Below are 23,557 nucleotides of genomic sequence, written 5' to 3' on the forward strand. Positions count from 1 at the left end.
CAGGGAAATTGAAGTCCCCCATTACTACTACATCATGCTTCCTTAAAACATTGGCTATTTGCTTTTCAAAAATTTCATCCACGTCTTCTCCTTGGTTGGGTGGCTGGTAGTAGACTCCGACCACCATGTTCCTTTTATTCTTTGCTCCATTAATTTTAACCCAGATGCTCTCGATGGGGCTACCAAGCTCATCCTCCTGTATTTCTGTGCAGAGATATGTATTTTTCACATACAGTGCAACCCCACCTCCCTTTCTGTTCCTCCTGTTCTTTTTGAACAAGTTATATCCTTCCATTGCTGTATTCCAGTCACGAGAGTCATCCCACCAAGTCTCAGTTATACCTATCAAGTCATAATTTCCCTCTTGTATTAAGAGTTCGAGTTAGTTATGTTTGTTTCCCATACTCTGGGCATTAGTATATAGACATCGAAGACCATGTGCTTCATAGTCTGGCTTTCTTCCTACATTTGTCTGAAGACTATTATTGGGCGCTATCAGAGCTGTTCTCTCTGTTGCAGTGCATGCGCCTACGTCCATTGTTACCCCCAACATTACATCTCCCTTCCCCGTAGGATTCAGTTTAAAGCCCTCCTGATGAAGTTCTTCATGCTGTGGTCAAACACACTCTTCCCATCCTTGGTCCCAGTTGTATATTTGCAATCTATCCCTAGTATTGAAATATTAGATATTATTTAATGCAAATTTTGAGTTGGTCAAAAGCCCGGTTTAAGAAAAGGCAGCATTTTCCTCATGTCCAGCGTATCACTAAACAAAGGTTTGCACCAGGCTTTCTTTCAACAAAATCCCGCTTGTATTCAGAGTTGTGACTGGCAGTTCTTCAAGCAGTAGTAGGTAAGATATTTTGCTCAAAAGGGACAGGAAGCCTCTGTTGCCATCATGTTTAGTGTACATTCGGGGGGCAGAAGAAGGGATATATCAGGACTATACGAATAGCAAATACTGATCCTCTGTCCTGTCAGCTGGGGATGTTCAGTGTATTCCCCCTCCTAGGCGGGGTGTGTGTGTGTGTGTGTGTGTCCCACAAGGCCTTCTGGGAGCAGTTGGTCTGAGCTGCTTTCAAATATTTTGGCAAGGTAATAAAGGTGAGCATATGGCCCCCACATCCTCTCTTCCTGCCTGATCCTGAGCTTCATTTACTATGTTCTATATAACTTATGCTTTTTGCTGTTTCCCTAAAAATGTTAAGATTTTCCTCTCCTTTGATAAAAACTACACTACAAATGTACAGCCCTAGCCTAACCATGTTTAATTATTCAGAAGTGGATCCCTGTTTGATTTCAGTGTGATTTACTTCCAGGTAAGTAGCCTTGGTAGAATAAAAGCAGACAAAAATCCCAAACAAAAACCAGCCTTTCTGCCCAGCCTTTTAAAACCCGTCTGCCTTTATGTTAAGGCCTAAATGTCCTCTTTGGTATCGTTGCTATAGTAACCCAACAGTTATCCTTCCTTTGCAAATGTATTCACACAGTTCTTGTTACAAGCACACCCCCTCCCAATTCTCCCTTGGAACTCAATTGTCTCACATTTTGCTCTAAATCAAATTCAGAGACACACAAACAGCCTTAACATATGTGTAATGTGTGTTATTTTTTAATGCTGTTAGTGCCATATTTTTGTTTTTTCCTATCCCTTAGAAAGAAACAGTTTTTTGAAGAGAACCTGAAACCAGACCTTTTGTTTACAGCTTTGCTGTGTAAATACAATACTGTCAAAAGCTGCTGGTGTTGCAGACTTGAATACTCAAAAGTCTTTTTAATGCCTGATAACAGTCACACCACAGTGGAATTCATGCCCTGTACAATTTTGCCAATGTATATGTAAAGATCCTGCCCTTAACTGGGAAAGCGAATCTCTGCAATACCAGGTGGCCCAAAAGTAGGTATACAGTTGTTTAGAATGTTGATGGGAGGGGGAGAGAATGTGTGAGTAGAAGATGTGTGGGTGGAGTCAGAATGACAGCTGGGAAGAGTGAGTGACAGTTAAATCAGTTAAGTGTAGAGAGTGAGGGGAGTGAGGCCCTTAAGTAGGTATACAGTTGTTTAGTTGTTTAGGGTTTTTTTTACTGATATTGTGAATGATGGCAGCGAACTTGAGTCAAGAACAAAGAAAGTGGATTCTAAAGCAGTACTGGAAGACTGAAAAGGCTGAGCGGGTGTGCACAGCATGGCAAGAAGCATCTGACACTCCACCACCAACACGTCTCACAATTTATTGTCTTAGAGATAAATTTGAAGCAACAGGTGCAGTGGCTAATGCACCAAAATCTGGACATCCTAGGACATCTATGACAGAGGAAAATGAGATGAGATGGGAGTCGCTCTGACATTTGTGAACAGTGGGTATGATTCAGGACAGCAACCTCTTTTGGAAGTAAGTTCCCATTCTTCTGTCTAAACATGCATAGGATTGTGCCCTTAGTGCATTATCTTGTAATCAAAGTCCCATGGGTAAGATTGTTCCAACAATAAAGTGCATTGTGCCAACAATATGAGATATATATTTATTGGAATCAGAATGTATTATTTATTTATTTAAAATTATTTTTAGGCTGCCTTTAAGGGTGGAAAAATGGAAGATTATCAGGATTATTAGAATTCAATTTGGATTATCAGAATTCTAATTTGACTGTAAATATTGTATTGGAAACAAATCTTAAGAGAACACATTGCATGAGGGAAACCACTCAGAGCACTGTTTTTTCAGGGGATAATAGAAAGTTGATGGTAATAGTTAACTGATAAAATTTGGCTGATGTCATTCATTTGAAAAAAGGTGGTGGGATAATTAACTGTACATAGAGCAATCTCACAGCAGGGTCAACTGAGCCACTCCTGTTCTTGACAATAACGTTAGTTTATTTGTCACATAACTAATACTGCATAGTAAAGACCTATAATAGCAATGTCTTGAGTACATCTCTGTTAGATGGATATTAAATAATTCCACATTTACTCTTAGATGTTGCAATAGAGCTGTACAGGTCCCATCCCACCCTTCTCAGATGTTAAGACTGAAATTGCCACAATTTGGATGAAGACACTGTTTATAATGTTTAAAAAATAAATAATAAATAAGGAGGAGGAGGGCAAAGATCCTCAGGGCTTGTCCAAGTCACGGTGTAGCATGGCCATAGGAGTAGGATGCTCTATTCATGTGCTAAGAACTGTAAGGATCTAGAACAAAGAATGGCAAGTGCACGCCGAATAAGCTACAGCCAGCTTTCCAAGTAGTCCACACATACCTGCAACCCCCCCCCCCCCGCTGCACTAGATCTCTCAACTCCACACACACCCCTTCTGGTGACTCACCACAAGGCCTGGCTGAGCTGAACGCCTCACAACATCCGTTAAGCTGCCTGCCCCAATCAAGAGCAATAGTGGTATTGTACAGCTACTTAAAGAAGGTGCTCTTATCTGCCTGCATTGCACAGACACCTAGTTTGCTCTCTGATGTACAGTATTCTACCACATTTGGCCACATGTTCTGCTTCAATCAGGGATGACATTTTCAGTTAATCGTGAAAATAGCATCTCTAGCAGCCCCACCAAAATTGCTAAGATGGGAGAGAACGGGAATCCACTCTCGTCTGCTTAGATGACAGCATTGCTTGTTCTCATGAAATGACTTTGACAGGGGTGAGTCTGTCAGTAATTAGTAACTAACTCACAGCTGGAGTCTGTGCCTGTAACCTGGTGCCCCCCTGCATTGTTGTTTTTGTGCACCCTGCAAGGCAGAACTCATGGCACTTGCATTGTTACTGACTGCCACCAGAGGGAGCCAATGCTCCTCAAGTTGCATGTCTGTTAACTAGGGACGTACGAAACACCTACCTGGCTCCGCGCCGGGCAATCCACGGTGGGGGGAGGCGCTCTGTCCCTCCCCCCGGAATCCTCGACGTGGGGGAGGTGCTCCGTCCCTCCCCCTGGAATCCTGCCTGGCTGGCTCCGCGGCCAAGCCGCGGAGCCGCCAGCCGGCTCCGGCCGCCCGCAGCCAGACATCAGGCCGCTGGGCAGCTGCCATTTGCGTCCCTGTATTGAGCCATGATAGGCTACGTAAATATTTACGTAGCCTATCATGGCAGGGGGAAAAACCCCAGCTTACGCAAATGGCGGTAGCCACCACCATTTGCGTACGCTGGGGTTTTTTTCCCCCCTGCTGTGATAGGCTACATAAATACTTACATAGCCTATCATGGCTTCCGCAGGGACGCAAATGGCATCCCTGCATTAGCCGTGATAGGCTACATAAGTATTTACGTAGCCTATCACGGCTATAAAGAGGAGGAAGCGAATGGTGGCCGCAGAACGGCCGCCATTCGCAAAGCAGCGTGGACGGGAGCAGGTAAGTGCTCCGTTTCACGCGCCTTTTGTGGGGTGAGGGCGGTGGGGACTTCGTCCTGCGCGCCTTTCGTGGGTGGGGGGGTGGGGGCTTCGTTCCGCGATGGATTTCGGGGGGCCGAATGCACTAGCATTCGGCCTCACTGAGATCCGTCATGGAATTCTCTGACATCCCTACTGTTAACTAGGGATGGCAGAGAAATCCGCCACGGACTCCAATGAGGCCAGATTCTTTAGAATCCGTCCCCCAGGAGTCGGTGGCGGAACGGAATGCTCTCCCCCCCCCCCAGCAACTCCATGAAGTCCGGTAGGGATGGACCTACCTGGCGCCAGCCGTCCGGGTCCATCCGCTGCCATCCGCAGCCATCCACTGCCAGGCTGCAGCTGCAAATGGCGTCCGACATAGTGGATGCCATTTGCGTCCCTGCCCTTTGCCGTGATAGGCTACATAAATATTTACGTAGCCTATCACGGCCAAGGGCAGGGACGCAAATGGCGTCCGCTACGCTGGACGCCATTTGCATAGCAGCAGCCGCATATCGGAGCCAGCCAGAAAGGGTTCTGGGGGGAGGGACAGATTGCCTCCCCCACCCCCCAGTGGATGCCCTGGACTGGATGGGTGAGTGGGGTTCATACACCCCTACCATTAACTGAGAGGCTGGGGGATTGCATGACTCAGCCTTTCCCCAACCTATTTCCCTCCAGCTGTGTTGGACTGCAATTCCCCACATTCCTAGCCAAGTGGAGTTGAGGCCCGGCACACCAGATTGGGGAAGACTGGCCTAACTCAATTCATGGCCATAGTTCTCCATTTTTATCCACCATTTTTAATGTTTAATCCACTAATTTTATTTTTTGTTAGATGGTGCAGATGAGGAAACAAGAAAATGACTGATGTCACTGTGGGCAGCCAGCCGACGTTCTTCTGCCCAGCCAGCGAGCAGCACTGTTGTACTGCCATGTTCTGCTCCTGGTTCTAGCCACTGACATCAACAGCATTAGTGCCAATTGTGCAATTCCCCACTCACCATTAACCCGAGAAAGGCTACAGAGAGGGTCTGAACAGTTCAGAACTGAGAAAGCAGTTTGGTTCTACACTGCTCCCCTGACCTTGTGCTCTCTAGATGTACATGACCATGGCCACCTTTCTGTAAAAAGGCAGGATATACATTATTGGGGGGGGGGGGGAGGATGCAATCCTATGCATGTTTAGAGAGAGAAAAAAGTCCTCCAATACCCAGCATGCCCTGGCTGGGGCATGCTGGGCGTTATAGGCTTTTTTTTCTGGAACCTGCTGTGAGTTGTAGGCCTTTTTCTGTCGAAACATGCATAGGATTGCACCTTAAAGTAAGATACTAAGGGTGCAATCCTATGCTTGTTTGAACAGAAAAAGGCCTACAACTCCCAGCATGCCACTAGAAGTTGTAGGCCTTTTTTCTGTCTAAATATGCATAGGATTGTACCCTAAGTTGCACTTGATTCTATGCAGGAGTGGAACCAAGAGTCTAATCTGTATTTCACCTCACTGCACACGCTAAAGGGTTTGGTAAGAGTCATACTCTTTAGTCTTGGTCTTCGAGAAGAAAGAACCTTAAGACATACTTTATCAGGTGAAATCAGAAATGCCTGGGAGAAGCCTGGCTATGTATCATTTTTACTAGTTAACTGTCTGTATTGGCCCCAGGACTGTAGCCAAGTCATTTGTAGTGTTAGAGGGGACTAGAGATCCATAATACTTGCTTAAGTTCATTATTGGTGCAATTCCTAGGCCAATAAACCTCTGAGCATGTGCAGATGAGTCAAAAGGCCGATAACAGCCTTCTTGGTGCATTCCTTGCTAATGAGGAGAGTTTTTATCTCTGATGTGCCTGGGAAGCAAAGTCTGTTTACAGGTGGCTGTGCCGAAGAACCAAACACTTCTGGCCTATGCTGAGAATGAACACTAGGGGCGCGTGCTGCTGAAACGCTGCTTATTGCTAACCTGTAGAGTATATAAGACCCATTGTACCCAATGGCTCGGGGTTCAGAGAAGCTGTCTGATCCAACCACTGGGTACGCCTGTGTGCTGTAAGTTACCCAATAAAGTACTCCTTGTAAGCAAACCTTTGAGTCTGATTTATCACTATCTTGGCACTTCTAAGAGTTCAGCATCCACTGCCGGGACAACACACAGTCTTGTGTTTAGGAAAAGACTACTCAGAGTGCAAGTCCTGTTGTGGGAGTGCCATTGGGTTGGATCAAGTAAAGAGAGGGCCATCTGCCTAGGCTTTTGAAGAGCAGGACTGATGGCTGGGGGATACACCAAGATGTGCTGGGACGTGCGGGTCACACCTAAGGGCCTGGCATTATGTTGTGAGCCTGGTATTGTGCATGTCTGTGTGTATCAAGGGCTGGGGAGAAGCAGTCTGAATTTAAGCAGTAAATAGAACTGAATGAGTCTTTGATGCTGGCTAAGAAGCTGCCTTGCGGAAATTACAGGGGGCATACCTTTATTTTAGGGCTTTTCCACATGAGGCTTTTCACCTGACATGCTACCGAGGCCTCTGCTTCCAGATTCTTTGTGGGATTAAGATTGGATCCTCTACACCTGTTTTTTTCCCAAGTTTTTTCCTTCTGTGCCTTTCTCTATGGTCCATTACATAACTGGACCATAGAGTTACGGTCCAGTTAACTACACTAGGGTTTCATTCTGTCATTCCCTGATATACCGGACTTTCCCAATTAACCCTCCACCCCCGGCTAAAATGGTTTCAAAGAACAGGACAGAGGCCCTGGAGGATTATGATGTCATATTATGCACTCGCAAACTACTGTGAGTGGGGAAACACCAGTGCACAATAAATGCCTCATGCAGAAAGGCCTGTTAACAGAGTTAACAGAACTCTAAAGGCATCATCTCCAACCTGGTGCCCTCCAGATGTGTGTTGGACTGCAACCACCACCATCCCTAGACAGCATGGCTGTGCTGCCTGGGGATCATGGGGGTTGTAGTCCAACACACATCTGGAGCTTGCCAGGTTGGAGGCAGATGCTCTAAGCTCAGGTCTGTAGCTCACTTTGACACTGCAGGATCTTGGCAAAGCATATCGAAACGGAAGCAGAGTCAGCTGTTGTGACAGGAGTGGTAACTGTACCACAATATAGCAGGCAAAGCTGCTCATTTCCCCTCAGGAATGGTAGCTAAACCCCAACCTTCCACAAGGGAGGGTGTCCCATTCGCCATCCAACTTTTCCCTGGAAAGAACACATTGCAGACTGTCAGCCCCCTTCTGCCTCTCGGCACAACAATTTGGCTCCCGCAGAGTGGAATGATGGCAAGACACGCTTGGAACCTCCCTCCCAAAAAGAGTTCACTTTTTGTCGCCTGAGGAAGATGGGCCTTGATGCGACCTCATGATTTGAAAGATGGTCTCCCGGAAGTGCTGGTCCTGGCTCAGCCTCTTGGCCACTTGCTTCAGCTCTTCTAAGTTTTCAGCCTCCGAGTACATGAGCAGTTGCGGCTGCCGCGCTGAAAACAGGAAGAGCATACAACACTAAGTCCAGAGCTATGCCAGGCCCAAGGCCTGCTAAGAACAACCCACTGTGGAGTTCAACATGGAAGCTATTCTGCTGAGCCCCAATCACTGAAATGAAGAGATTAAGGTCCACAAAGGTGGTGCTTAGCAGAAATCACTGAGGCCTCACAGCATATCCAGAGTCCAGTGCCACAACCTATGAAGGCCAATCCAATCTCGAATTGTGCTCCTTGAATTGAAGGAACTCTGCGTGTGTGTGTGTATGCGTGTCTGTGTGTGCGTTAACATGGAAAAGGGGTATCAGAGCTTGTCTCAGCTACTACATCCACGTGTTGGGAGACAGGGCTATGGCAAATTCTGTCCTTTGCATCCTCACAACCTCACCACAATCTCCATAGCCACACACTGTGAGCTTTTCTACATGAGGCATTTATTGTATGCTTGTGATTGCTTACTCATGGTTGTTTATGGGTTCTTTAGATGACATCCTCCTCCTCCTCCAGTTTTGCTTGTTTTTTAAGAGCACTTTCCCGTTTTTGTTTTTGTATCAGGGATAATAGGCTGTTATTTCTGAAAGTGAAGGAACTACTTGTGCATTTGCACTATTTTGCTATAGTATAGCACCAGCTAGAGGTTATGTGGTGGAAAAGCAGGAAAGGAAAAGCTCTTTGTGTAGAGTTTGGATCTCAATTCTGCGATAAAACTGAAATTAGATACAGCGATTAACAGCCTCATGTAGAAAAGCTCTGTAAGGGAAGTTGGAAGTAGCACCTACAGTCATTCCATGAACTGCTGGATCTTCGGCGGTGAAATCGGCAGCTTTTTATCCGGCGGGTGGCAGCCTTGTGGAGGTACACAGAGTTCTTCATGATCACTGGCATCTTGGCTTCTAATTCAGCATTCCGGATGCACTCCTCAAAGAACTCTGCAGGAAGAGGATACCCAAGGGAGACATCGTTCATATTGTCCTTAGATCAGCCCTTCCCAACCAATGGCCATGGTGGCCCCGGCTTGATGGGGGGGTGTAGTCCTACACATCTGGAGGGCATCAGGTTGGGGAAGGTTGGCTTAGAGAGACTCCATTCAAGCTGACGTAACATTCTGGAGATGTACAAAATTAGTCTACCTTTTAGAATGTGAATGTTGAACGTTTTCAAATTTGGCTTTTGAAATTTGACTTTGAGAGATGCTTTGATAAAAGCTGTGTCTTTCCTCCTCTGAATACATGTAAGGCAATAACGTTAGGTATTAACTCACTAAGCTTCACAGTTTTACCACCTTCTTTATTTCTCTGAAATCTCTAACAACGATATCCTTAAGAAAATGCTGGGGGGGAACAAGGGGAGTGAAGTAGGAGAACACAAATGAGATAAGCTGCTCTGAACTAGGAGACCTAACTTGATGCCCACTAATTGCCTCTCAGAGGTTTCTGGGACTGCTGTTCCCCAGGGCAGTGAAAGAGATACTTCACATTTATTTCTCATCTCATACTTGATTTATCCTCTCACAAGTTAATTTTGGCATCTTGGGCAGTGGATAGGAGCAGGGAGAGAATCCAGAGCTCAATGTGACTCACAGCTTAGCAGGACTCGCCTCTAGAAATGGTTGCGAACACCATGGCTCACAGTTTGTACACATGCAGTAATATGCTTACAACATGTGAAGTAACGAGCCCGCTCCTCTGAGCATGGGCAGCGTGCCTCATTCTGGTACATATGCTATGGCTTCCAAATACTGGCTGGCTGGGGGATGCTGGGAGTTGTAGGACTTCTTTCTGTCTAAACAGGCATAAGATTGCAACTTTAATGTCACATCTAGTTAGGTCATTTACAATGTCCACACATGATGGCATCCTAACACCTTCTTTGTTAGGTTATATTTACTTATTTTTCTATTGACTGCATTTCTATACCACTCAACAGCGGAAGCTTTTGGGGCAGTTCACAACAATTAAAACCATGAAATGCAACACGAGAAAATACAACAAAAACATTTAAAACTACAGGACAAAATAAAAACCAGCATTGTGATCCGCTTTATAGTTGTTGGAAGTAACCCGCCAGAGCGGTGCACTCAGCTGCTTGAAGATCCGGCAGATTCAACTCTTGACTGGCATTCAAAGGTCTCGACTGGCTAGGCCACCTTTCCCCAACCTGACACCATCTTGGACTACAACCCTCATCGCCCACAGCCAGCACAACCATTGCCCAAGCTGCCGCCCTCCGGATATGTTGAACTATACCTCCCATCATCCCCAGTCGGCATGGGCACCAGGGTGGGGAAAGCTGGGCTCGGCTGACAAGGGGAGCATCTCTTTCAGCGGCTCATCCTTCTTTCGAGGCAGTGGCCCCACCGGTGGAGTCTACCCACCAGCAGCAGGGAAAGGGGGGCTCACTTACTCTTCAGATTGCTGACGTCAGCTTTCATTTTTTCCTCCTTCTCTTTGTTCCGATGCTTACAATTCAGGCCTTGCTCCAGGCTCTGCAGGGCCTCCTCGGCCTCTTGCAATCGCTTCTCCAGGTCCATGCGCACCTTCACTTCTGCCTGAACAGGAAGGAAAGCAGGCAGCCCAAAACTGCTGTGTTTGACTCTGATGCTATCTTAATTTTTGTCGTTAAGCTACCTTGCAGGCCAACTGGTGGAGAGATGGTGTGTTGTTTTTTTTAAACAAACGTTACTAAATATTGTTAACTTCTTAACTATTTAGTTTTATTGTTAGGACAATTGGGATGATACATGATTGCATGAACTAATAATGTATTAAAGGCAGTCAGCATTCTGATTGTAATTATTGAAAGCCAGTGCTAGTACTAGGTTTTTGAGGGCTCTCGGGCAAGACACCCTCAGTGGGCTCCCTCCCTCGGGGAGTCTGGGTTCTCACTGCCATTGTCACCAGCTGCTGTTACTCCTCATCCTCTTTCTCGTGATTGCTGCCACTTGCTTGCTTGACAGGCAGAAAGCCAGGGAGCAAATGGGCCATAGCATCTCCTGCTCTTCCTCCTCGCCACCACCGGTGCCTGGGCCAGAGCGAGAGGCAGGTGAACAAGCTGGATGAAATTGTGACTTGGAGGAGCAACTCAAGGGCACTCCTGTCAGTGGGCCCCTGCTGGGGTGCAGGCCCTTGGCAGGCGCCCAACCACGCCTACCCTTGAAGCTGGCCCCGTGGGAAGGGCAAAGGAAGGCAATTGTGTGACACCTCTGAGGAAAGATGAGCATCCTTTGTAATGTTAACAGGCTCATCTAAGTTACTCCACCTCTCCTGATGTATCTTTTTTTTTACATTGTTTGTATTATGAGGCTCTTTCTTTATGTTTGTATGAATGATTAAATAACTAAAAAATTAGAATATATCTCCAGCTGTGGGGTAGGAAGAGAGAAGGCGGCGAGATTGCCCATGGAGCTGATAACAAAATCCAAATGAGCGCACAGCAGCATGTTCCCAGTACCTTGAGGTCTCTCTCGGTCTGCTGCTTCTCCGCTGTCAGCTCGGACAGTGAGTTCTGTAAGGCCTGCGACTGGGAAGAATAGAACTCCCGCTCCTTCTCTAGAGTTCGGGAGCGGTCCTCGTTCTCCTTCATTCTGCAAAGCAGCACAGGAAAGAGCGTTGGCTCTCGTCCCACTGTTTCTACAGTGTCTCCTCCCTTTTGTTTGTACGGTTGCCAGGTCGCAGCCCAGGCACTGACTCCGTACCTTTAAACTCCCCAGGGGAGTGACAGGGCCTCCTCTTGCCCGTTTCTCCCGCGTCTTCCCCCTTTCCTGTCTTCCTCCCCTCACTCCCACCTACAGTGAAGAAGCAGGACTCCAGGTGCCTGGCAGTAGAGGCTGGTGGCTCTGAGGTCAGAGGGGCGGTTTCAGTCAGAACTCTAAAGGAGCTCTCCAAGGTGCAAAGTTCTTTAGGGTTTTTTTTAGAGTTCTAACTGGTTCTTACTGAAACCCAGAGCAGATTCACCACCCCACTGATATGGGAGCCACCAGCCTCCACTGGTGCCTGGACAGAGGAAGGAATGGGCAGGAGGAGCAATGGCGGCGGAGTCTCCTGCTTCCTTGGGAAATGCAAAGGCAAAGGGCATCTCTACACCAGCCTAAAATCCCGCATTTAAAACGGGGCTTTCTGCTTCTGCTTTAAATGCAGGATCACGACGACTCCCCTTTTCACCCGCTTCCTTTCCCCCACCCCTTCCCCCTCCTTCTCCCCATATCTGAGTCCTCCACTATCTTCCATTGATCTCGCCCCTCTTCTTGCTGCTTTTACTCTTTTCACGGAGGGAAGCGGAACACAGTGGAGTAATTTGATTTTATCTGCGATCTATTTAAAAACGGAACAAAGGGCATTTAGTGCAAGAGACGCCTTGGAGGTTCACGGCATCCTGAAAAGAGCCCACAAACTTCTGTGAAGGAGCAATCTCAATCGCAGGATAAAAGCCCAGCGTGAAGGAGCCCCAGAGTGTCAACCCCTTTCCATTTGGGGTACACACCCTTCTCTCCCCATCTTACCTTTTCTCTGCCAGGAGCTTCTCTGCCAGCAGCTGGTGCATTTTCTCCTCAATCTGGTGCAAGCTGCTGTGCAGGCCCCCAGTAGCATCATCCGGTTGCTCGCTAGGGCTCGCCTGGGGCCGCGACTGACTTTCCTTCTCTTCCAGCATTTCCAGCGTTCGCTGTTTTTCCTGGGACAGTTCCTTGGAGCCCACACAAACATGTTAAGCAGCAGTCAAGTTTTCTTCCTTTCTCCCTTCCCATGTCCCATCCTCGGATTGGTTGCCCTTTAAAACCAATCCTCAAGCACACTTTTTGTTCACACAGCTGTGGTATCTAAAGTTGCCACATTTTTCCTGGCAGGGCCCCTGTCCCTTTAACACATACTCATCGAGAAGAAACAGCAGATTCCTCATCACTCCATCCCCCTACTGGAAAATCGCTTTACCTGCTTCATTTCTACCTGTCACACTGCTGTTAAAGGCACAGGCACCTTGCCCCCCCCAAAGTTGGCAACCTTTGAATTTACATCATCACACAATAAATGTGTTGTGTGAACAAATACAATGGAAATTTTGCATTTGAGAGGAATTTTGAGAGTAAATTTCTAGGACAATTGTACCTGGGTGAAAACAGTATTTTTAATGCACCCACAAACACTTAAATTTAACCCTTTAATGTACCCATTCACACTGAACACCAAACTAGATGTAACTATAGCAGACATAATTCATTTAACATGTCACCTATGCTCACGCATGAAAGAACAGAGAAAAATGGTTAGGCAGAGATATTTTGCTGTCTGAGGTGGAGCAGAAAATGCCCACCCCCAAGTCAAGGTGCATAGTACCCAGGGGCAGCCAAGTTATTTTGGAACCTGAGGCAGAAAATCCCACAAGCACTTCTCACCCTCCATGGCAGTAAAAATACAGCAATAATACATGAAATCACTAACAATCTACTGTCTTTTCAAGATACTCCAGATCACCTGCCTGGGGCAGACACCTCACTTTGCACTAATGGTAGGGCTGGCTCTGAGTGAAGGGAGAAGGCAGAAGTGGGGGAGGCTTCACTGCCCTTTTCCAGCTAGTGTTCGAATTAAAGGGGAAAGGTGTGTGCGTGTTGAGGGGGATTAACAAGCCCCCCTGACTCCTCCCCCCTGCATTTTAGCCAAATAATGACCCTTCCAGTAGCTTCCTAAACAGCAGCTAAGTGGGCCATCAGAAAAGGTAAAGGGGAGGGCCGCCTCTGCCCCCCCCCGCCCCCGCAAATAATTCAAGCCTCTCATCTGCATTTTTTACTGTTAAAATAACACACACCATAGCAGAAACATGTATTATGGCCCTGTCAAGTCTCGTTTGGCCCTAAGAATCATGCCAACTTTTTTTTTCTAACAGGGCCTCTGGACCTGAAATAACTGTGCAAAAGACAGAAATTAAGCAAGTGAACCTTTCCCAATGTAAGATTCCACTATGGGAGAAACTTTGATTGCTTGTCTAAAGCCATTAAGGGCAAAGGATCACTGCTAGAAAAAAAGCCAGCAACCCTCCAGTCAGTAATCCCAAACACAGTAAATCCCATTGCATTGCCAAGAATAGGAATCCTTTAAACCATTTCCATGGCACACACTGCCATATATAATGGAATTGTGTGGTTCAGGGGGAAATCCCCCCTTGTATCCATAAGGTCTTAGTTCTCATCTATAAGTAAGAGTTCATCACTCTACACGCTAACAACAAACTCATACTTCAAGCCAATCCTTATGTAACCAAAACAGCACCATCCACACACAAGAGGGAAGTATCAGCAAGTTTGGGGGAACCCCAAGGTTTGCAGAAATATTTTTTAAAAATTTACGGGGAGGGGGGGACTTAAAGAGAGAACAAACTCGAAAGACAGCCCAGTCAGGACTGAGCATGCTCAGTCGGCATGGAATGCTGGTTGACTGCTGGGTGGAGGGGGAATGGAATGGACTGTACTGGAAGAGGGCAGGGCCTGCTGGCTGGCACCTGGAGCAGGAGCACTCCACATGGCAACATTTTGCATGTCCTGCTTGCTCTTTAAAGATTCCCAAGGAACCTCAGTTATGGGTTCTTAAAGGCTGTCAGACACTTACTTCCAGGGTTTTCTGCAATGCTTCTGTCAGATTTCGGAGCCCTTTCTTTTCCTCCTCCACTCCTCTGAGGGACTGGGCAGTCATTTCCAGCTCCCTGTGAAACATCCATGTAAATGCCGAGGATAAAGAATATTGATCCAAACCCCTTACGCTTGCAATCGTATTAAAGTCACTACATTTTTTTTTTCTGGCAGGTCGCCACGCCTATAACACCCACGTGACATTTAGAAATACAACCAGTGGCACCTTCTCTACCTCAGCACCTCCATGTTGAGAAAAGCTTCAGCTACTTACGTTCTGCTTGAAATGCAGCTCCTAAAAGCTGAGGATCATCACCTGAAGTAGTGTATCACGCATGGATTTATGTTAGTGTACTATACTTCATGATACAAGCAGGAGTGCAGAACCTCAGGTCCGGGGGCCATATCTGGCCCTCTGGGATTCCTCAGAAGTCCACACCCACTTCCCCTTTCCCCTGACCACCAATCATTTGGTGGTTTCCCAGATTTTGTGCAGTTTTTTTCTCCATTCCAAAAGGTGGAAATGCCTCTCCTAAGGCTGAGTTACTTGCTGGCAATAAGAGATTTAAGGTAAAATATGCTTGGATTTTCTTTTGGTATTTTGGCCCCACCCCTTCTGCCTTTGGCCCCACCCACCACTGGAATGCAGCCCCTGAGAGCTTCTCCAAAATGGAATTCAGCCCTCAGGCTGAAAAATGTTCAACACCCCTATGATAAAGCTAGCCAGCATCAGCATCCCTTTTTTGCTCTTGTACTTAAAAAGAGATCAGTTTAAGATGTGATGCAGATGCAGCAGGAGGTGTGGAAGAAAACAGGAAGTGCAAACGTCTCGTATTTCCTGTTCCTTGATCCCTCCATCTCAAACTTCCATACGTCTTGCTATGGGGAGGTGCACAAACTCACAATATATAGTGACAGCCTTCACATCTCCCTGAGGAAAGCCTATGCAAAAGTTTTATTTTGGACAAGACAGAGGGCATATCTATATCATGAGCTTAGGGTGAAGGATGTGGGGCGAAGAGTGATTTTTGTGGCATCACAGCAGGCTCTGAGGGCTTCTGAAGCAAACAGAAATAACTGGTTTCCCTGGGACCGAGCCTATACATTTTGTTCAATTTTGCACAAAAGGTGTGAGCGTGTTTGCCAGCAGGCTCACCACCCAAAACATACAGAAGTTATGTACATCTGTATGCAGCCTACTAACAGCATCATACCAATTTAACTGTCATGGCTTCTCCAAAGAATTCTGGGAATTGTAGTTTGATCATGCTGGGAATACTCTGTTGGAGAGCCCTAGGTTCTTTGCACACATCACTTATGGAAGTCACTATTACAAGCTGTGGTTGGTGGTAATGGCATCTGGCTCAGATGTCTTTAAAGGATTAGACCAACATGGCTCTGTCAATGGTTGGTCATTGGCCACGATAGCTAACTGGTTAGGGCAGTACACCTCTGACTATCAGATGCACAAGAGCAACTTTCCAGATATGTTGGACTGAAACTCCCATTATCCCCAGGGTATGATGGGAATTGTAGTTCAACACATCTGGAGGGTGCCAGGTCGGGGAGGATTGCTCAAGATATACAACATGGGAGGACTATGGCTTTCATGCCCTGCATGGAGGCTTCCTAGCTGCATCTGGCTGATCACAGCTGGAAATAGAATGCTGGACTGGATGGACCTTAAGTATGATTGAGCCAGGGGTGGCAGCTGTGATGTCCGTGGGGTGGTGAATCCATTCCAGGTTTCAGTCAGAACTCTGAAGGAGCTATCTAAGTCCCTTTAAAGTTCTGACTGGTTCTGACTGAAACCCAGAGCAGATTCACCACCCCACGGACATCAGAGCCACCAGCCTCTACTGGATCCAGCAGAGTTCTTATCCGTTTTAAGCATTTATATGGTTTAACCAAGTTTTCAGGATGTCTTATCACAAGAATAAAAGCAAGTTTTAGAAAACACATATGATAAAATAGGTCAAGAACAAAACATCTAAAAGCAGCATAGAAACAAGCGGCAAGGATAAAATGGAGTACAACGCACAAAGCTAACATAGTATGGTACACAGAAAGAGGAGTAAGAAGCATTGGAATGCATTAGGAAATCAAATGTAAGGGGCTGGATCCAGGCTTGCTCCTCCAATGGAAAGGCTCCTTCCCTTCTCAGAGGGAACAGGGATCCAGCAGAGGCTTTCCACTGGAGGAAGGGAAAGGGGCAGTGACTTCTGCCAATTCCCTCTTCCCTTAATGTCCCCCAACCCTCTGAAGCAGCTTTTCTGGAGGCCTGGGGGCTACGGTGGGAAGGAGGAGCTGGCAAAAATCTCCATACCACTGAGCTCAAGTATGGAGCCAGCCCAAGGTGGTTAAGTCAGGGCTTGCCAGTGTGGGCTTCCCAAGAACTACCCCGGGTTGCCAATGAAAGGTCCACTATTTCACCTGGCTCATTTCACAGCTAGGAATAGGAAATATTACCGTTTAATCTGCCCTTGCTCCACCCGGAGATCTTGCACCACCTCCTCAAACTGCTGCTTCTCTGCCTCCAGTACTTGGTTGAGGTGTTCCAGAGCCTTTAAAGAGAAGAAGAGGAGATACAGAGCTCCAACACAAGGCATTTGTTATGCCTTCATCATTCCTTACTCATTCCTTACACATATGGTTGTTTATGGGTTCTTTAGATAACATTGTGGCCCTCCAGCATCGCTTCTCTTAGTAATCAGTACTTTCCGCAAGTTTTTTTAGAGTAGGGAAAGTGGGGGATTATTTCTGATGGCAAAACAAAGTGCAATTATTTCTTGTGTATGTGCACTATTCCACTGTACCACAGTTCCACCTAGAGGTGATGTAGTGGAAAAGCAGGAAATGAAACATTCCTTGGGTAGTGCTTGGATCTCAATTCTGGATAAGAACAAAAGATCAGGCGGGCAGTCAGTTCCCACAGTGGCCAACCACCAGCCACCTGTGGGAACCCAAAGCAGGGTGTGTGTGCAATAGCACTGCCCCACTCATGTTCTCAACGCATGGCATACAGAGGCACGTTGCTCCTGATACTGGAGTAATACAGAGTCATCATGACTAGCAGCCATTGGTAACCTTCCATGAATTTGTCTAGTCCCCCTTTAAAGCCATCCAAGTTGGAGGCCATCACACACAGACACACACATGGAAGCCAGAACAAATCGCTCCATCACAGTGTGTGCGTGTGCAGCAATGAACACACAACACAAACCTGCATGTTCAGTGATCACTTATAGCAACCTGTACATGCACGCTGTATTTCTGACATAGAAGTGTTTTCCACGGAAGAATTTTGAAATTTAGCCTTTAAAAAGATGCCTTTCAGCAGATTTGTCCAACATGACCACTCAAAAAAAAAAGTTAAAGTAGTGCATTAATTTCTTGCATTTATTTGTTCATTCATCATCTTTACTAAGACCAAAAGTACATGTCACTTTCTTTGTTACTCTAAAGTAAGTGCAGGGGCCCAATCTGGATCAGGATCCCGGCATGGACGGTAGGGAGGCACTAACTCTTTGCACCCCCCCCCCACATTGTGGTTTCAGTCTGGATTCCTCCCCCCGACTGAAGTTTTTAAAACTAGAAGCACCTGCAAAGCGCCAAACTGCTGTGGGGAAGATTTCTTGGGAGATTTTCCTATTAGAGAGAGAAAGTACGTTTAGACTGAATGCAGCACCTGTGCTCCCAGGAAGGCCCCACTTTTCTAGCAGTCTTCAGTCTGTTGTCACCTGAAGAAGCAATGATACACTGGCCAGACCCAAGCGGTGCCTCTTGTCAGTAGGCAAGCGGCGCACATTGCGTAGCTCCACCTCAGTGAAGCTGTCTCATAGTTGATCACTGTGCCATAAATTCCCACAGGTTTATCGTAAGCCAGATTTCCCTAACCTGCTGCCCTCGAGATGAGTTGGCTTGCGACTCCCATCATCCCTAGACAGAAGGCCAATGGCTGGTCCCACTAGCTGGGATTATGGGCCTTGTAGTACTCCACATCTGGAGGGCAGAAGGTTGGGGAAAGCTGCTCTAAGCCCGCAGTCCCTTCCCTGTGAACTTCTGAAGGGGGAAAAACAATGAGTGCAATCCAATGCTACTGCACTCAATGCATGCCTTGCCATTACAATAAACATCTTCAACAAATAAATACACTTGTTTAAATGAGGAGAACAAACCTCTCTCTGCTCCCTTTGCAGACACAGCTCCTCTGTCTCTTCCATCAGCTTATCTGCAAATAAGCAGACAAAAGTGAAAGCAGTGACCATGGAAGGGAACACTGAAGATCTTTGAACACAGATCACAAGGACCTTGACAAAGGCAACCTGGCTTCTTGTACTGCCTGTCGCACTCGTTTGAGAGTTTGCTATCATGAGATGGTTGTTCTCTGTCTCCTGTAAAATGTATGATAAGTGACTGCAGTGGCTTGCTTTGCCTCCAGGGCCTTCCTGGTGTCCACTAACATGCTCAACTTTACAACTCTCTCGTCAGGCATGGCTGCATCGCTGCCTTCATTTAACGGATGAGAAGAACACACAGAAGGAGCATTCTGGTCACGTTCAATGAGAAGCAGCAGAGGAAACTCACCCCTGACCCTAAGAGAGCCTTCTCCAACCTGGCACCCTCCGGATATGTCAGACTGCAACTCCCATCATACCCAGCCAGCCTAGGACAATGGGAATTGTAGGCCAACACATCTGGAGAGCCACAAGTTGCCCAGCTCTGCCTTAAGAGGAGAAGAGAAGAGGAGGAGATACCGGTGATGACTTTGTTAACAAATATGAGGAAAAACTAGACACAGAGCATGTCTACACCAGCCTAAAATCCTGCATTTAAAATAGGGTTTTCTGCTTCCATTTTAAATGCGGGATCACAGCATAACGGAAGCCCTTTACACATGGTTCCTTTCCCCCCTCCCCTTTCTCCTTCCTTCTCCCCTTTCCATATGTTTCATGGATCTAGCTCCTCTTCTTGCGGCTTTTCCTTTTTCATGGAGGGAATTCAAGAGGAACACAAATGGGGTATCTGATACCTCATTATCTCCGATCTATTTAAAAACAGAATAAAGGTCATTTAGTGTGGGAGATGCCCTAGAAGTTAACAACATCATCTAAAGGGCCCACAAACTTCCATGACTGAGTAATCTCAGTAGCAGGATAAAAGTTCCGTGTGAAGAAGCCCATAGTGAAACAAGACCAGGTGTTCCCAGCAACCACCACCACCACCAACCAGGCTGGAAGACCAGATGCCAGAAAAAATGCATGGTGGAGGGAGAGACATCTGCAGGGGAAAAATGGAAGGTGTGAGAAGAGCGAAACCCCGTCCAACCAGTTGCTCCTGCAAATGTTCCCCTCCTCCTCACAATCACGTTAATGTGGAGGGTTCAGTACAAATGGAAAAAATATCCTTGAATCTAGGAACGGTCTGCATTCCTGAGGTACTCATTAACTCTGCTCTATTTTTGTCTGTCGTGATGGCTTACTAATAGAACAGGCTGCTTAAATTGAGGTCATTGGTTATAAAGTCTTGCAGGTGCACAGAGAGAACCAAACTGCTTCCTCAACCCAACTGCTGCTGTAGGAAGAATGTTGCAGTGACATACAGGGACAGGTCATGACACCCATAATTCTTTTTTTTTTTTTAGCATGTTACCGTAGAAAGGGTACAGCGTACAACGATGGCACTATACTTATTGATTTGTTCAATGTCTTGAATGCCTCATTGACACAATCTCTAGGTGTTGTACAGAATAAAATGCAATAAAATAGAGTAAAAGTTGCAATCAATTAAAAACTAGCACAAATAAAAAGTCCAACACAGAGATACTAGCACAATGCCCTCAAATACAGCATAGTTTACAAAAATGGCCAACGGGATCAGGAGTTAAGACCAAACCACAGGAATTAAAATGCAGACCTCTAAAAGCCTAGGAGAACAGGAAAGATTTGGCAAAAAGACAGTAATGTAGGCACCGGATGGGCTAGGGAGAGCATTCCAAATGTAGAGGGACACCACTGAGAAAGCCCTTTCTCTCTCATGGTCACCCTCCGAACTTCTGACTGAAGGGGGCACACGGAGAACGGCTTCCAAAGATGACTTAAAGGCACAAGTAAGTACATATGGAAGGAGGCATTCCATCAGGTACCTAGCTCTCAAACTGTGTAGAGCAGCTTGCCCCAACCTGGTTCCCTCCAGATGTGTTGGATGACAACTCCTGGCATGCCCCAATCAGCCAAGCAACACATCTGGAGGGTACCTGGTTAGGGAAAATAGGTAACCTTTATAGGTAAAAACCAGCACTATGAATTGGTCCTGGAAACTAGCCAGAAGGCAAGAAAGAATTGGCATCATATGTTCATATATAAGTGACAGAAGATCATAATCCTAATATTAGTGCTTGTTGTTGTTGTTTATTCGGTCAGTGGGGATCCACAGCTGTTTGTTCCAACCTAAATACACCTGTTTCTCCTTGGCCAGCTGGAGTCCCTGTGCTTCAAGGCTCTCGATCATGGCTTCTCCCAGCTGAGCATTTCTCCAAGTCCTTAAAAGAAAAAAAAGGAAAAGAAAAGAAAAGAGAGCAACAAATGAAAGAACAACAAGAAATCCCTTTATAAACATCCTGCTCTCTTCCCTCCTTGTGTAGCTGTAAAATAGTGGGGGGAGCCTTTTTTCCTAAGAAAAATAATTGTTCTGTTAAAACAATGAGAGTTGACAACTCTGCCTGTTCCCCCTCTGTTAACTGGAGCAGATAAGGCAGGATATAATGAAACTAAATTACCAGCACTGTGACAGAAAAGGGAACGTTTCTCTCCAAAGAGCAAAAGAGCAGTAAAAAGTTCCAAAGTAACTTATAGCTTCCCTTTAATCTTGTCTTTCACTTTCCTGGGCCACATGCTGCCTTTGGGCTTCTCAGCTCTAGCCCTCGGCCTGTATCACAAATCACAATCTTCCACTGGCACCTTCTTGTCAGTCAAATAGCTTCTGTTTCTTGCCAACCTGCAAAGTGGATTTGTGAGCCCTGAAGTGGACGTGGCCCGGGACCCCACCCAGAATTTGGAGTAGGTAACACATCGGATGGATACAGAACCCGTATTAATTTTGTAGGCATAGGAGAAAGGACAGGGTGAATGTACTTTCTAGAACAGCCTCCTCCAACCTGCCACCCTCCAGCCTACAACTCCCAGGATTCCTGACCACTGGCCATGCTAGCTGGGGCTGATTGAGGATGCCAGGCTGGGGGAGGCTGCTTCAGAACAACTGCTGGGGAAGCCCAGCCTGGCGCTGCTGATGGATGGCAGCACCGGCATTCAGGTGAACGGCTTGTCTCCCGACAGCTGAGGCCTTGTGGCAGTAAACCCCTTCTCCCCTTTCCCAGGGGTCCTGGGTTGAGATCGGTGCTGGCTCCAGGTTTTGGGAGGCCCATGGGCAAGGTCCTCTCACTGGGCCCCCTCCCTCAGTGGGTCTACTTTCTCACCACCATTGTCACCTGCTGCTTTTGCTCCTCATCCTCGTTCTCATCACCGCTACCATTTGCTTGCTTGTTAGGCTGAGAGCCAGTGAGCAAGTAGGCCGTGGCATCTCCTGATCCTCCTTCTCACCACTGCCATTGCCTGGGCCAAAGCAACAGGCAGGTAAACAAGCAGGTTGCAATGTCGAAGAGGAGGAACAACTCCAGGGAGCTCTTGGCAGTGGTCCCTTGCTGGGGTGTGGGCCCTTGGCAGGTGCCTGACCAGGCCTACCCTTCACACCGACCTTAGCGGAGATTGCTACAGAGAGAGGGAGGAGGATCCGCTTGCTGAACAGTTCTGCTACGGATGGCTAGCTGGCTTGCTTCTGTCCTGCTGAAGGCACATTTTTCAAAACGTTTCTTGACCTTCACGGCCATGACCTCCTCTCGCCTAACGATGCAACTTCATGACTGCTGGAGCCATTTTTCAGAGCTATTTTAAACGTCCCTGGGGAGGAAAGGTGCTCCTCAGTGATTTTTGCCTTGAAGCGAGGATGGCCAAGCAGTATCGCAGCAAACAGTGAGGTAGATACTGGTGATCTGGTATGGCCTAGTGCTGCGCTGGAGGCCTAGAGTTCTGGAAGGTGGGCTGACACAGAGACGTCCACCTGGCAGTAGTCTGAGGGCTGGAAGCCAGGTTGGCTGAATGCCATCCTGCATACTGAGTATATTTAGAGATAAGGCACATTGCATATAGAGGTGTAGCAGAAAATAGAGGCTGATGTCTGAAGCAGTTCCTGCCACACCGTATGAAGCAGATGAGGAAGGACAGGAGCTAAGGCCAGGAGCAGACAGTTCAGATGGGGTGAGATAGGGAGGCCATTGGCAGAAAAAGCAGGACTGGGACCAACACGCCTCCCGAGGCCTTTTGCTGTTCTACATGGGGCTGTTAATTGCTGTATCTACTCTTGCTTTTGTCGCAGAATTGAGATCCAAGCTCTACACAAAGAGCTTTTCCTTTCCTGCTTTTCTGCTATGTAACCTCTAGGTGGTACTGTGCTATAGCAGCATATTGCAATTACACAAGTAGGAAAATACCTTTTCTTTTGCTTTCAGAAATAATACCCAATTTTCCATTCTCTAAAACCCCCCCAGGAAAGTGCTCTTAAAAAACAGAAGTAAAACTGGAGCGTCATGACATTGTCTAAAGAACTCGTAAACAATTGTGAGTAAGGAATCACGAGTGCACAATAAATGCCTCATGCAGAAAAGCTCTTTGTATAGATCAATCAAAAGGCCAGGGTGGGGGTCAAAAAGGATCTGGGAGGTCCTGCCATAGTAGAGGAAACTGGCAAAGTTCAGGGCCATTGAAATGAATGGGACATTTTGGGGGTAATGCAAATTGCCAGCACAGATGGGGAGTGCAGTGGGGGATAGGAGGGGCTAAAGCCCTTTGCTTCCCCACATGCTATGGTGCTGATCTGCATAAGGCCCCCTCTACTGGTAATTTATGAAGAACACCCCTGTACTTACCAAATGATGATGCAAGTTAAGTGTATTTTGGCCCTCAGCATTTCCTAGGCTTTCCATTAACAAGATATTCAAAGGAGTTTCAACAATACCCACT

At 46.8% G+C, this 23,557-nt stretch overlaps 1 protein-coding gene across 1 annotated transcript in view; it reads right to left on the reverse strand.

Moving 5' to 3' along the window:
* Positions 1-6,804: 6,804 nt before the first annotated feature.
* PLEKHD1 (pleckstrin homology and coiled-coil domain containing D1) overlaps positions 6,805-23,557 on the reverse strand; it is a 38,299-nt gene continuing 21,546 nt past the window's right edge. Inside the window, exons 5-13 of the mRNA XM_084827672.1 lie at positions 20,933-21,024; positions 18,662-18,714; positions 16,953-17,047; positions 14,464-14,557; positions 12,369-12,550; positions 11,321-11,453; positions 10,274-10,418; positions 8,650-8,799; positions 6,805-7,867 (exon numbers count right to left, since the gene is read on the reverse strand). Coding sequence (XP_084683798.1) covers positions 7,710-7,867; positions 8,650-8,799; positions 10,274-10,418; positions 11,321-11,453; positions 12,369-12,550; positions 14,464-14,557; positions 16,953-17,047; positions 18,662-18,714; positions 20,933-21,024 — 1,102 coding nt within the window. The 3' untranslated portion in view covers positions 6,805-7,709. The remainder of the gene's footprint in view (positions 7,868-8,649; positions 8,800-10,273; positions 10,419-11,320; positions 11,454-12,368; positions 12,551-14,463; positions 14,558-16,952; positions 17,048-18,661; positions 18,715-20,932; positions 21,025-23,557) is intronic.

This window comes from Heloderma suspectum, chromosome 1 (assembly GCF_057233095.1).
Source record: "Heloderma suspectum isolate Gila_16-S chromosome 1, 16-S_ref, whole genome shotgun sequence".
Lineage (NCBI taxonomy): Eukaryota > Metazoa > Chordata > Lepidosauria > Squamata > Helodermatidae > Heloderma > Heloderma suspectum.